Source organism: Dendrobates tinctorius, unplaced genomic scaffold (genome assembly GCF_039654945.1).
Source record: "Dendrobates tinctorius isolate UK_male_01 unplaced genomic scaffold, ASM3965494v1 ptg000022l, whole genome shotgun sequence".
NCBI lineage: Eukaryota > Metazoa > Chordata > Amphibia > Anura > Dendrobatidae > Dendrobates > Dendrobates tinctorius.
In genome coordinates, this window is record NW_027361690.1 from 8,304,527 (window position 1) to 8,317,185 (window position 12,659).

The following is a 12,659-nucleotide window of genomic DNA, read 5'->3' on the forward strand; positions in this document are numbered from 1 at the left end:
CTTGATCCAGTTCAGGAAGTAGGCGACAGGAGGATACTGGCCAAGGTGAGCTACATGGTGCAGAATGATTCCCATCCCATGCATGAGACCGTGACAAAGATGTGCAGTACTGTCAGTGACCGGCTACTTCATCCTAAATGTGAGAGGGAGCGCTATCGAAAGTCCTTCCTTCCTGCTGCAGTTAGGCTGTATAACCAGCACTGTCCAAAACGGAGAACGACCCAAACAGTGAACTGATAGATCCAAAGTTGAGATAGTCCGGTTATATCTTTTTTTTTCGTATATGTACCTACCTACTGGCAATGTAATGCCTTTATGCATCTGTATCTGTACTTGTTCCTGCCTTGCTGCTGTAATGCTCTGAATTTCCCCATGGTGGGACGATTAAAGGATTATCTTATCTTATATAGGACACATCCTCTATATACTATACCACACAGGACAGCTGACAGATCCTCTATATACTATACCACACAGGAGAGCTGACAGATCCACTATATACTACACCACACAGGAGAGCTGACAGATCTACTATATACTGCACCATACAGGACACATCCTCTATATACTACACCACACAGGAGAGCTGACAGATCCACTATATACGACACCACACAGGACCCATCCTCAATATACTACACCACACAGGAGAGCTGACAGATCCTCTGTTTACTACACCACACCGGAGAGCTGACAGATCCTCTACATACTACACCACACAGGAGAGCTGACAGATCCTCTATATACTACACCACACAGGAGAGCTGATAGATCCTCTATATACTATACCACATGGGACACATCCTCTATATTCTACACCCAGGCTCGGACTGGCCCATAGGGGAACAGGGGAATCCCCGGTGGGCCCCTGTGCAGATCTGGATCCCCATCCTCACTGTATGGGCAGTGCTTGGCATAATTCACTCTGTATATAAAAAAAGAAGCATATCCTCATTCATTAACCAAACTACCCAGTTTATTATTATATAGAAATATAGATAAATTTGTGAATGAGGGTGGTGTAATATTTGTATGCATGTGAAAAGTGGCCCCCCCGAAGGCAATGTTACTGGTGGGCCCTTTGCACCCCAGTCCGACACTGCAACCACCATTGTCCTTTCCACCAATACCATCATTGTCCTTTCCACCACAACCATCGTTGCCTTCTCCGCCACCACACCATCATTGCCCTTTCCACCACCTCTATCATTGCTTTCTCCCCCACCACTCCCATCATTGCCCTCTCCATCTCCTCCATAATTGCCTTCTACCCCACAACCATCATTGCCTTCTCCCCCACCACCCCATCATTGTCCATTCCACCACCTATATCACTGCTTTCTCCCCCACCACCCCATCACTGCTCTCTCCATCACCCACATCATTGCCCTCTCCAATACACACACAGCACCACACGCACACAGGCAGACACAGCACCACTCACCTCTCCGCAGGCTCCCCGCAGCCGCAGCATATCTCGGCAGCATCTTCGTCGCTGGCAGCTTTCTCTCTGAAACAGCCGCGTGCTGAATGATGATGAAGTCATCCAGCTGTGCTGCTGTGTCAGACTAGAAGCACCGGGCAGGAAGTAGGACGGCATTTTCTCCTGAAGGCAGTGCAGCTGTAGGGATCGCTCCCTACCCGCAGATTGCCCTTAGTGTTAGCTGCCCTGCAGGGGCTCATCTCCGGGGCCCCGATGCAGCCGCACTGACTTTACATGCGGCATGTCCACCCCTGCGGGCAGTGTTATCATCAGCCTGCGGCTAACACCGCCCTCTATTAAAGTGAAATGGATATTCACTCCTCTCCACGAGTGGGGAAGCGTGAATATTCATTTCTCTTTAGCAGCAGGGACAGGCTCCTGTGTCCAGCTGCTGCTCCGCTGGCACCGGGCGGCCCCCATGACTCACTGGTCCCATATCAGCTGGGTGTGCCGCAATTAGGGTGGTTTCACATTGACGTTTCCAGCAGCAGCGTCGACCTGCACACGGCCGCCACTAAGCTCCGCCCCCTGCTGCGCCTCCTCCGGTAGCTCCGCCTAGGTGCGTATGACACTGCATGCGACCTGCGTCCCCTATCTTTAGCACTGGGGACGTAGGCCGTGCGCAGGTATGCGTTTGGCGGTGCATGCGTCCTTTTGACGGCGCGCCGAGTGCACCAAATTGCAACAGGTTGCGTTTGGCGCACCGTCAAAAGGACACATGTGCTGCCAAACGCATACCTGCGCACGGCCTGCGTTCCCAGTGCTAAAGATAGGGGCCGCAGGTCGCATGCAGCGTCATGTGCCCGTAGGCGGAGCTACTGGAGGAGGCGCGGCAGGGGGCGGGGCTTAGCGGCGGCCGTGCGCAGGCCGACGCTGCGGCTGGAAACGCCAATGTGAAACCACCCTTAGCAACATGCCACTGGCTGGGGGCTCCTGTAGCAATGGGAGCCCTAGGCAGCTGCCAGCCCTGTATGCCAGCAGGTGTAAGAGCCTGGGCCCACCGGACAATCCTCCGGTTGCCCGGTGGGCCAGTCCGACCCTGGTGACTGAAAAAATTCACTTCAAACCTGGATGCACCCTGTAATTATAAAATGAAGCCCTGCAGCCAATCCTAACAGTGTGTAATATACTCTGTCAGGATTCAGCTCTGCCGGCTGGAACTCATATGCGATTTTAATACTTACGGCCATGTGACAACGCGCTTCTCTCAGCTTTTCACTGAACATTGAGAGAATGAGGGAGAGCAGCTCGTCGGCAGGTGACTAAGGCAGGTGTCCCACTTGCAACTGCAATGCGAGAAACTCGCCTCAGTACCCGGTACTGCCGCCGGCTGCAGGTATTTCTATGGCGCTACACGCTCTGGGCCCGAGCGCTGGTGGCAGAGCCGGGTACTGAGGCGAGTTTCTCGCATTGCACTTGCAAGTGTGACCCCGGCCAAAGTGTGCAAATCGCATATGTGCCGGTGGGAAGGAGGGCGCCACGCTGAATTCTCGCCCTGGGTGCTGGACAGCCTGCACACACCTCTGCAGCAATGGAGGAGGCTGTAGGTCTGGTTTGGTGTCAGGACACCGCGACATACACCCTTGCTGATAGATGCCAGCGCTGGCCCATAACATGGCTGGGCACAGGGGCTCCCTGACCTGTAGTGATGCCCTAATTAATTTGCATTGTGACACAGACACCTCAGAATTCCGGCTCTCACTGCGGGTGATTTCATTCTCCCACATCAGATATACCAGGGGTCCCCAACCGCTGGTCCGCGGCCCAGCACCGGGCCGCTGCAGTGCCCTTGCCGGTCCGCGGACACAAGGGGAGCCAGGGGCGGTCAGTGGCGTAGCGGGGGCTTGGGCGGCGCGCAGCAGTTCTTAGCGGCGGCCAGGGAGCGATCCAAGCAGCTCCGCTGCCTGCAAGAGGTAATAGCAGGAGCGGAGCTGCAAGGACCCGTCCAGCTTCCTGCCCGCCGCCCGCGCTTCCTGTCTCTGACTGACACAGAGAGGAGAGCGCGGCCGCTGCTGTGTCAGAGCGAGGAAGCGCGGGCAATGCTGCGGACAGGTGAGAGGAGAGAGGTGGTGTCTGTGTGTATGTATGTCTGTCTGTGTGTGTGTGTCTGTGTGTGTGCATGTATAATGTGTGTGTGTCTGTGTGTGTATATGTATAATGTGTGTGTGTCTGTGTGTGTGTTGGTCTGTGTTTGTGTAGCCTGGCCCTGGAGGAGATGGGGACATGAGGAGAAGGCCATGAGGGGAGTGATGGAGAGACGGCAGTGATGGGGTGCAGGCAATGATGGGGAGAGGGGAGTGATGGGGTGAAGGCAATGATGCATTGATGGGGTGAAGGCAATGATGGGGAGAAGGGAGTGATGGGGTGAAGGCAATGATGCATTGATGGGGTGAAGGCAATGATGGGGAGAAGGGAGTGATGGGGTGAAGGCAATGATGGGGAGAAGGGAGTGATGGGGTGAAGGCAATGATGCATTGATGGGGTGAAGGCAACGATGGGGAGAAGGGAGTGATGGGGTGAAGGCAATGATGGGGAGACAGCAGTGATGGGGTGAAGGCAATGATGGGGAGACAGCAGTGATGGGGTGAAGGCAACGATGGGGAGAAGGGAGTGATGGGGTGAAGGCAATGATGGGGAGAAGGGAGTGATGGGGTGAAGGCAATGATGGGGAGATGGCAGTGATGGGGTGAAGGCAATGATGGGGAGACAGCAGTGATGGGGTGAAGGCAACGATGGGGAGAAGGGAGTGATGGGGTGAAGGCAATGATGGGGAGAAGGGAGTGATGGGGTGAAGGCAATGATGGGGAGACAGCAGTGATGGGGTGAAGGCAATGATGGAGAGAAGGGAGTGATGGGGTGAAGGCAATGATGGGGAGAAGGAAGTGATGGGGTGAAGGCAACGATGGGGAGAAGGGAGTGATGGGGTGAAGGCAATGATGGGGAGACAGCAGTGATGGGGTGAAGGCAATGATGGAGAGAAGGGAGTGATGGGGTGAAGGCAATGATGGGGAGAAGGGAGTGATGGGGTGAAGGCAATGATGGAGAGATAGCAGTGATGGGGTGAAGGCAATGATGGGGAGAAGGGAGTGATGGGGTGAAGGCAATGATGGGGTGAAGGCAATGATGGGGAGAAGGGGGTGATGGGGTGAAGGCAATGATGGGGAGAGGGGAGTGATGGGGTGAAGGCAATGATGGGGAGAAGGGGGTGATGGAGCACTTATTCAAAACCTATGGTGAGTTGAGTCACATTATAAATGTTATTTAATTATAAGTATGCACTGCTACACTACAACCGTGTCCATAGCCACGCCCCCTTATGACCAAAGCCCCGCCCCTGCCACACCTCCATCCCCGCCCTGCCGGGCCATGGAAGAATGGTCTTGCTTGAAACCGGTCCCTGGTGCAAAAAAGGTTGGGGACCACTGAGTTATACAGACATGACCCCGGAACGTGACTGTCAGGTGTGAGGAAGTGAGTCGCGGTCGCTCGGTCGGGACATGTCACGTGACGGACATTCCGCTCTCATGCCTCACGGACAGGGACATTGTGTCCTCTCTGACAGGCGCTGACGGTGACGTAGAAATGCTCAATGAGAACGGCGTGCAGTGCGGCTCGTCACCAGCAGAGGGTGTGAGGAGGCAGCGGAGAGTGACTGGAATTCCTTCCTGGCCTGCACTGATGAATGGACGGAGCACGCCCCCACGGGAAGGGGCGTGGAGCGCAGGAAGTGCACAGCCCTTTAAACAAAAGGTCCAGGTGACTTGTACCCCACATTAGAGTGCAGTGTCACCATTGTGCGTGGACCGGCCGAGACCCAGCAGCCGACGGATCTTTGTGGCAGGAGGCAGCACCGGCGGGGGGCGGGGTGTGTCGCACTTATATGGAGTGATCGCGCCGTCTGCTCTCATCCCGATACTATGTCTGAGCAGCTGGAGGAGGAGACCCGAGTGCTGGTGGAGGACTACATCCAGCGCTACGTGGGCAATGAGCGGCCCCAGCCGCGCTCTCCTGTGGCGGAGACCCTGTGGCGAGTGGCGCAGGAGGTGCACCTAGGAAACATCGCCTTCTTCAGGTCCTGCGAGGAGTTGGACGTGGATCCGAGCGCGATCCTGCAGCGTGTGGCCCCGGAGGTGGCCCTGGACGGAGGACTCAACTGGGGGCGCGTGGTGGCGCTCATTGTGTTTGCCGGGACCCTGGCGCAGAGGCACAGGAGGAGCAAAGCGGGGACCCCCCGGGAGCTGGCCGGGGTCCTCAGCCGGTTCCTGGTCACGGAGCACAAGGACTGGTTCCAGAAGAGCGGAGGCTGGGTAATTGTCCGGGGCACCATGGGGGGGCTGCACCGTGCCCAGCTCTCGGGGTGCGGGCGGGGGTCGTAGTTGGCAGCTCTCGGGGTGCGGGCGGGGGTTGTAGTTGGCAGCTCTCGGGGTGCGGGCGGGGGTCGTAGTTGGCAGCTCTCGGGGTGCGGGCGGGGGTCGTAGTTGGCAGCTCTCGGGGTGCGGGCGGGGGTCGTAGTTGGCAGCTCTCTGGGTGCGGGCGGGGGTCGTAGTTGGCAGCTCTCTGGGTGCGGGCGGGGGTCGTAGTTGGCAGCTCTCGGGGTGCTGGCGGGGGTCGTAGTTGGCAGCTCTCTGGGTGCTGGCGGGGGTCGTAGTTGGCAGCTCTCTGGGTGCTGGCGGGGGTCGTAGTTGGCAGCTCTCGGGGTGCGGGCGGGGGTCGTAGTTGGCAGCTCTCTGGGTGCGGGCGGGGGTCGTAGTTGGCAGCTCTCTGGGTGCGGGCGGGGGTCGTAGTTGGCAGCTCTCTGGGTGCGGGCGGGGGTCGTAGTTGGCAGCTCTCGGGGTGCGGGCGGGGGTCGTAGTTGGCAGCTCTCGGGGTGCGGGCGGGGGTCGTAGTTGGCAGCTCTCTGGGTGCGGGCGGGGGTCGTAGTTGGCAGCTCTCTGGGTGCAGGATGGGGGTTGTAGTTGGCAGCTCTCGTATGGCCATCGCCGGAACAATACACTGGTGACACATCACTCCCCGCGTGTGGGAGGTCACTGACTCACGTGTAAAGTATGTTCTGTGGAAGTGGCTGCTTCTGCCTCTGCATGGTCTGAGCCTTTTATAGTTGATTTGCCCCAGAAATGTGATGAGCCGGAGTAATACTGAGAGAAAGTTCTGGAGAAGTGACTCCCAGGATTAGGAATGCGGGGGTGACTGTGGCCCCCTGTGTGCCCAGTCCTGCCATGCAGCCAGATGTGGTGCGGGGGATGGGTCCTGCCAGCTGGTGAGGTGCTGGTGTCAGCTGTTGCCTCCATGGGAAGAATGGGACTTATAGTGTCTTCTTCATCTATTCCGGGATTTAGATGGAAGGATCCCTAATGGATTATTTATTTTCCTGAAAAATCAACTTGCCGTGTGTGTGTATATGTGTATATATCTCACCTTGTAATTGGGCAGCAGTTTTCCTGACCATTACATTTATTAGCAGCTTTACGCTTGGTGTGGACATGGCCTAAATGCTCTCCATGGCTTGTAATCTCTATCCTTAGTCTCTCTGGGGTTCTTTACTTGTGGCCAAGGCAGAGATACTTCTGTCCTGGACTACGTTGATAGTTACACTATAAATCCATACTTGTGGGTGAGCTATGATTCAGCCACGTGCATGGCCAGAGGACATCCCAAATCGGTGGTCCCCAGCTGTTCTCGGATGCTGACAGCATGAAGGAAGTTCTTGTTCTGCCACATCTGGAGAGCGCTGGTTGCAGACCACATGCCTAGGTGGATGTTCATAAATCTGAGCTGGCCCCCTACCCGCATGTCAACCAGGGGATCTGTGTATTTGCCCCCTACCCGCATTGCAAACTGGGGATCTGTGTATTGGCACCCTACCCCCATGACAAGCAGGGGATCTGTGTATTGGCCCCCTACCCACATGACAAGCAGGGGATCTGTGTATTGGCCCCCTACCCACATGACAAGCAAGGGGATCTGTGTATTGGCCCCCTACTCACATGACAAGCAGGGGATCTGTGTATTGGCCCCCTACCCACATGACAAGCAGGGGATCTGTGTATTGGCCCCCTACCCACATGACAAGCAGGGGATCTGTGTATTGGCCCCCTACCCACATGACAAGCAGGGGATCTGTGTATTGGCCCCCTACCCACATGACAAGCGGGGGATCTGTGTATTGGCCCCCTACCCACATGACAAGCAGGGGATCTGTGTATTGGCCCCCTACCCACATGACAAGCAGGGGATCTGTGTATTGGCCCCCTACCCACATGACAAGCAGGGGATCTGTGTATTGGCCCCCTACCCACATGACAAGCAGGGGATCTGTGTATTGGCCCCCTACCCACATGACAAGCAGGGGATCTGTGTATTGGCCCCCTACCCGCATGACAAGCAGGGGATATGTGTACTGGCCCCCTACCCGCATGACAAGCAGGGGATCTGTGTATTGGCCCCCTACCCGCATGACAAGCAGGGGATCTGTGTATTGGCCCCCTACCCGCATGACAAGCAGGGGATCTGTGTATTGGCCCCCTACCCGCATGACAAGCAGGGGATCTGTGTATTGGCCCCCTACCCGCATGACAAGCAGGGGATCTGTGTATTGGCCCCCTACCCGCATGACAAGCAGGGGATCTGTGTATTGGCCCCCTACTCGCATGACAAGCAGGGGATCTGTGTACTGGCCCCCTACCCGCATGACAAGCGGGGAATCTGTGTACTGGCGTGTAGAATCATTTTTTTTTTTTTCTTTTTTGCATATATTCTAATTCACCGTGGCCACCTGGGTTGTGATGATAGGGACTTTCCTCCCTGGTGAATCTCCTGCAGTTAATTTTCGTTTCTCATTTTGTTTCCTAAATGTATAAAGTCTAAGTTTCCCTTATTGAGTTCTGACTATGACAATTATTGTCTGGCCGCACAGTCGGGGATTTCCTAGGGCCACATAAGTTTCTGGTGTGATCTGATTGGTAAGTGTAGGAGTCCAGCTTTCCACAGTAAGCAGTGTTTATGGGGTCACTGACGCGTTTCTCCCCAGCTTATGGTATCTTGTACAGGAGGCAGAACTTGGGTGTCAGCACGTTGTAGGTCAGTGTGACATGGCCATATTCCTAGATTCCAGATGTGCCACTTACAACAACCAGCAGTGCGGATGATCTGTTACATATGGTAGAAATATCTTTAGAAATGTGATAAAACCTTTTTTGGGTGAGAGATGCATCTTTTGTTTACATCTTGGGTGAGAAATATCCAGAATATTCTAAAGAAAAGGAATGCCGTTAACTCCAGTTCTTAGTCAGAGGTGCAAAAGTAATTAGACCAGCGAGTGCACGTGGCTTGGCTAGAACAATGACCAAAGCTCTAGAGCGGCTGACGTTCTCCTCTGCGTTGGAGTAGAAGGGGTTAATGAGAGTCACGAGGCAGAAAAAGTTCTGTTTGCACAAATTAATTGTAAAGAGCAGACTTCCGGAAGGTATTGAGGGTATAACTTGTTTACACAGCCCTCTGCCAAGCGGCGTTCAAACATTACCATCTGGAGGCGACTGCCTCCCTGCTCCATTCTGCTGAATAAGGATCCAGTAAGCAGCTGCTGCTCCGTACAGTCCGGGGCACAGTGTTCTGGCACCGAGGACATTGTGTATAGATCTAATGATCTAATAGATCTGGGGAAAGAATCCCCTTCTGTTGGGTAAATGTAGAAGTGTCGCCTGCTTTGGTAAAGGTTGCCAAGATCTTCCAGATGGAGCAGAGCTCTGTCCATTGTGTAGGAAGCAATTCTGTATCTGTAAATGGATTACAATAGAGATCAGGCCAACTTCCACTTATAGAATAGATGTTTCTTCCATAACACTATTATATTCTAGAGCTGTACAGGTCATCGGAGGGGGGGGGGGGGGGGGGACCGTATGGATAGGGATGTCTCCTATCCCCATCTCAAGGGCTAATCCACCTAGATGTACCATAGCTGAAAATCAACCCATGTTGTAAGGAAACGAGTCAGTGTTCACTACACAAATAGGAGTGCAAGAGAAATGGAAAACATGCCGGTGATTGCAAATCCAGTATATTCTGTTTATACCCTGAGGATGGTTTTTCTTTTCCCCTTTTTCTGCTTTTCCTTTGGCTGATGTTATAGAATTTAATTCAAAGCTTTATTTTTTTTATTTTTCAGGAGGGCTTTCAAAAAGTTTGCCACAAAAAACTAACCCACCAAGGACAAGAGAACAATAATTTTTCCAATGCCCTGATGGCTGCGGCTGGAGTTGGACTTGCAGGATTGGTTTTCCTCCTGGCAGTAAGATGAATGGTGGAAACGGTGGACTTCAAATCTGACTGAGGGTCTTTTTGGACCGCGAGATCATCCGAACTTTTAGCTCGGCCACCGATGCCAAAGACCTTTCATAAAGGACTGCCGATAACGCTTACATTTATAAGTCTGTAGAAATGTATTTGAACCGCACGGATACACACAACCACAAGTAACTAACGAGACAGCACTTTGGCCAATGGAAGGAGTCATGTATTTTTCTTTTTTAACATACAGACTGAAGTTAAAGTTTTAAAATTGTGTGATTGGTAAAGGAAAGAAAAAAACTCATAAGGATTAAAATCAGCGTCATTTCATTACTATGTAAATGTTCTGTCAATCTCAGATCAAGCACTTTTTTTTTTTTTTTTTTGTTTAGACTTTACTAGTAAATTCTATTTATTTAGGGTAATGTTTTATTTTTACACTCTCCAGTATTTAGGAAAAAAATGTTACAATAAAGAAAACAAAAAAAGAAATTGTAAATCCCATTTGTAATTTGCTGTAGGCGGCGTGCGCAAGACAGACATACACCATCATTGGGATACCTCCCTAGTGGCCGTAGCTGGGTGCGGACATGTCCCATATTTGTGGGGTGAAGAAGCTTCACTCTTAGTAGTCAAGTTTCATTACCGTGTCATCCTTGTATTTATCACATCCAGTGTTCGCAGGACTGGTATCATTGAAGTGCTGTGGTCACCAAGCCCACCGGTCATGTAAAACCCGTGCTCGGCTGTATCACCATGACTTTATTTTCTCCGCTGTGGTCGCCTATTTGGCAACTTATTGTGACCAGTGAGAACTCCCTGGCTCATTGAAATGTGAATATCCAACTAGTCCCAACATATACATCTGTAATCCAGGCTGTTGGGGGTTATCAAATCCCCTTCACCTTGGCCAGTGGTAAACGCTAATGTGAAAATCTGGGCTTAACTAGTTCTAAAAGACTCTTGGGACAACAACAAATCGCTTTTATGTTAACAAAGTTGTATAACTTTAAAAAAAAAAAAAAAAAAAAATCTATAGATAAAATATACCCTCCTCTAAGAAACCATGTAACACACGACCACTCTCCGACTCCCTGCTGCCCCCCGACATGCCCTACACCGCAGGTTTTCTTCTAGACAAAGGTTACAAGGTAGTTAAATTACCATGCTGTAGCCTAAATCAGTACAATGCAATAAATACTTAGCAATTTTCTTCCGATATTTTTTTTTTTTTTAAATCCTGGAAGCAAGTGGAAATTTTTGATAAATCTTTCACTTTTTATTGTGTAATCTAATTTCGGAACTGCCATATTTATGCTAGACTATCATATACGTTGTACTCCCCAAAGAGATCTGGTATCTCTAAGGCTTTTCTTAAACGATAATATATGGTGTACTTGCATCTCATTTTATAATACTTGGGATGGACGGTATTTTTTACTGTGTTTTAATGTTTAATAAATTTTCAATCATTTGGCACTCGCTGGACTGGTTGTTATATTTTGAACAATGCTAATATTCACGTACAACACGCCTCTAAGACGTTATTCTGTGCTCTATCATTGCGAGCATGTAGCGTTAGAAGTGTATATAGAACACAGACTAATGGAAGTGGGAGACATAGTTGTTGATGCAACTTGTTGATTAAATGAACCCATTCAAATGAATAGAGTTGTGGGGTCGGGGGGGGACTTGTAATACTCGGATGCCATGTGTGGGTCATCTGACTGCTTTTTTTTTTTTCCCCCACTTAGGGCTCACATTAATCAACGATTAAAATTGCAACCTATAAGTGCCTGTAAAAACAGAATAAAAACAGAACTTTGCACTTTTCTTATTAAAAATTCTCTCCATTCGGTAGAATTTTTTTAGTTTGAGAATTTACTACTCCGTTGCCTAGGTTACCGCCCACTTCAGAGCGGCCTGTCTCCTAGGCATGGAGCTCATGCTTGCAAGCTGTTTGCTATACGAGTGGCTGTGTTCTGTGCGCTCTGTTAGCTTGTGTTAAAGCTTAACGGCTCACTTGCACAAGTGTTTTATCAGATAGCACTTGGACCAATGTTATACTATGGGGCAGTGCTGATATTTTCGTTTTTTTCTTCTACTGATAAAACATATGAAAAAAAATTGCAGCATGCTTCAAAAGCCTCCGGAATTTGGATCACCCTCACTCATACAAGACTGAGTGCATCTGAAATATCGGGCTGTACTCTGACATCATCCAAGTGCATCCGGCATTCTTGGACTCAGACAATGGAGAAATTAAGTTCTCTATCTTCTCCCAACCTGTGATATGATTATTCCGTGTGAGAGAATCAGAGCACAGTAAACTGACACTCAGATCAAACACTGACAAAGTTTGACCTGAGTGTCATTAGCATAATCATCCCGATTTTTCTCACATGAAAGATTATTTGCTCGTGTGACCCTGGCCTTATTCCAGTACTGCAGAGGCAAAATTATCTCTTTCAACAGCATTGGAGAGTGCTCTGTTCAGGCTGTCAGCATAACCATGCATCTGTCCAAACGGTCACTCTTCGGGATCACGCTGCCTCCCCGGCAAGCACAACACACTTGGCAAAGGTAAAAAAAAATATTTTCTATGAAAAAAAAAAAAAATGGATGACACATGGGGACCTAATACATTACTGAAAAGAAGTCTATAATTTTGGGTGGGAGATAAAAAATCCCTGACATCTGTGAATTAGGCCAGAGTGTGCACTAGGGTGACCGCAAAAAATCGATGTCGGAATTTTGTCCGTCTGGACCCCACAAAACGATTCCCCTTTGCAGATATTGAGATAGCCAAAATTTGAGCTCGATCAAACGACGTTAACCCGTGCCGCTCGTCGCTCAAAGTTTGAAAAAATCCAAATTGAGGTATTTTAAGATT

At 51.0% G+C, this 12,659-nt stretch overlaps 1 protein-coding gene across 1 annotated transcript; it reads left to right on the top strand.

The window, feature by feature from the left end:
- Positions 1-5,123: 5,123 nt before the first annotated feature.
- Positions 5,124-11,245, top strand: BCL2L10 (BCL2 like 10). Its single transcript, XM_073568419.1, has 2 exons — positions 5,124-5,790; positions 9,645-11,245. Exons 1-2 carry the CDS (start codon positions 5,401-5,403, stop codon positions 9,774-9,776), a joined length of 522 nt encoding a protein of 173 aa, XP_073424520.1. The 5' UTR covers positions 5,124-5,400; the 3' UTR covers positions 9,777-11,245.
- Positions 11,246-12,659: the final 1,414 nt, after the last annotated feature.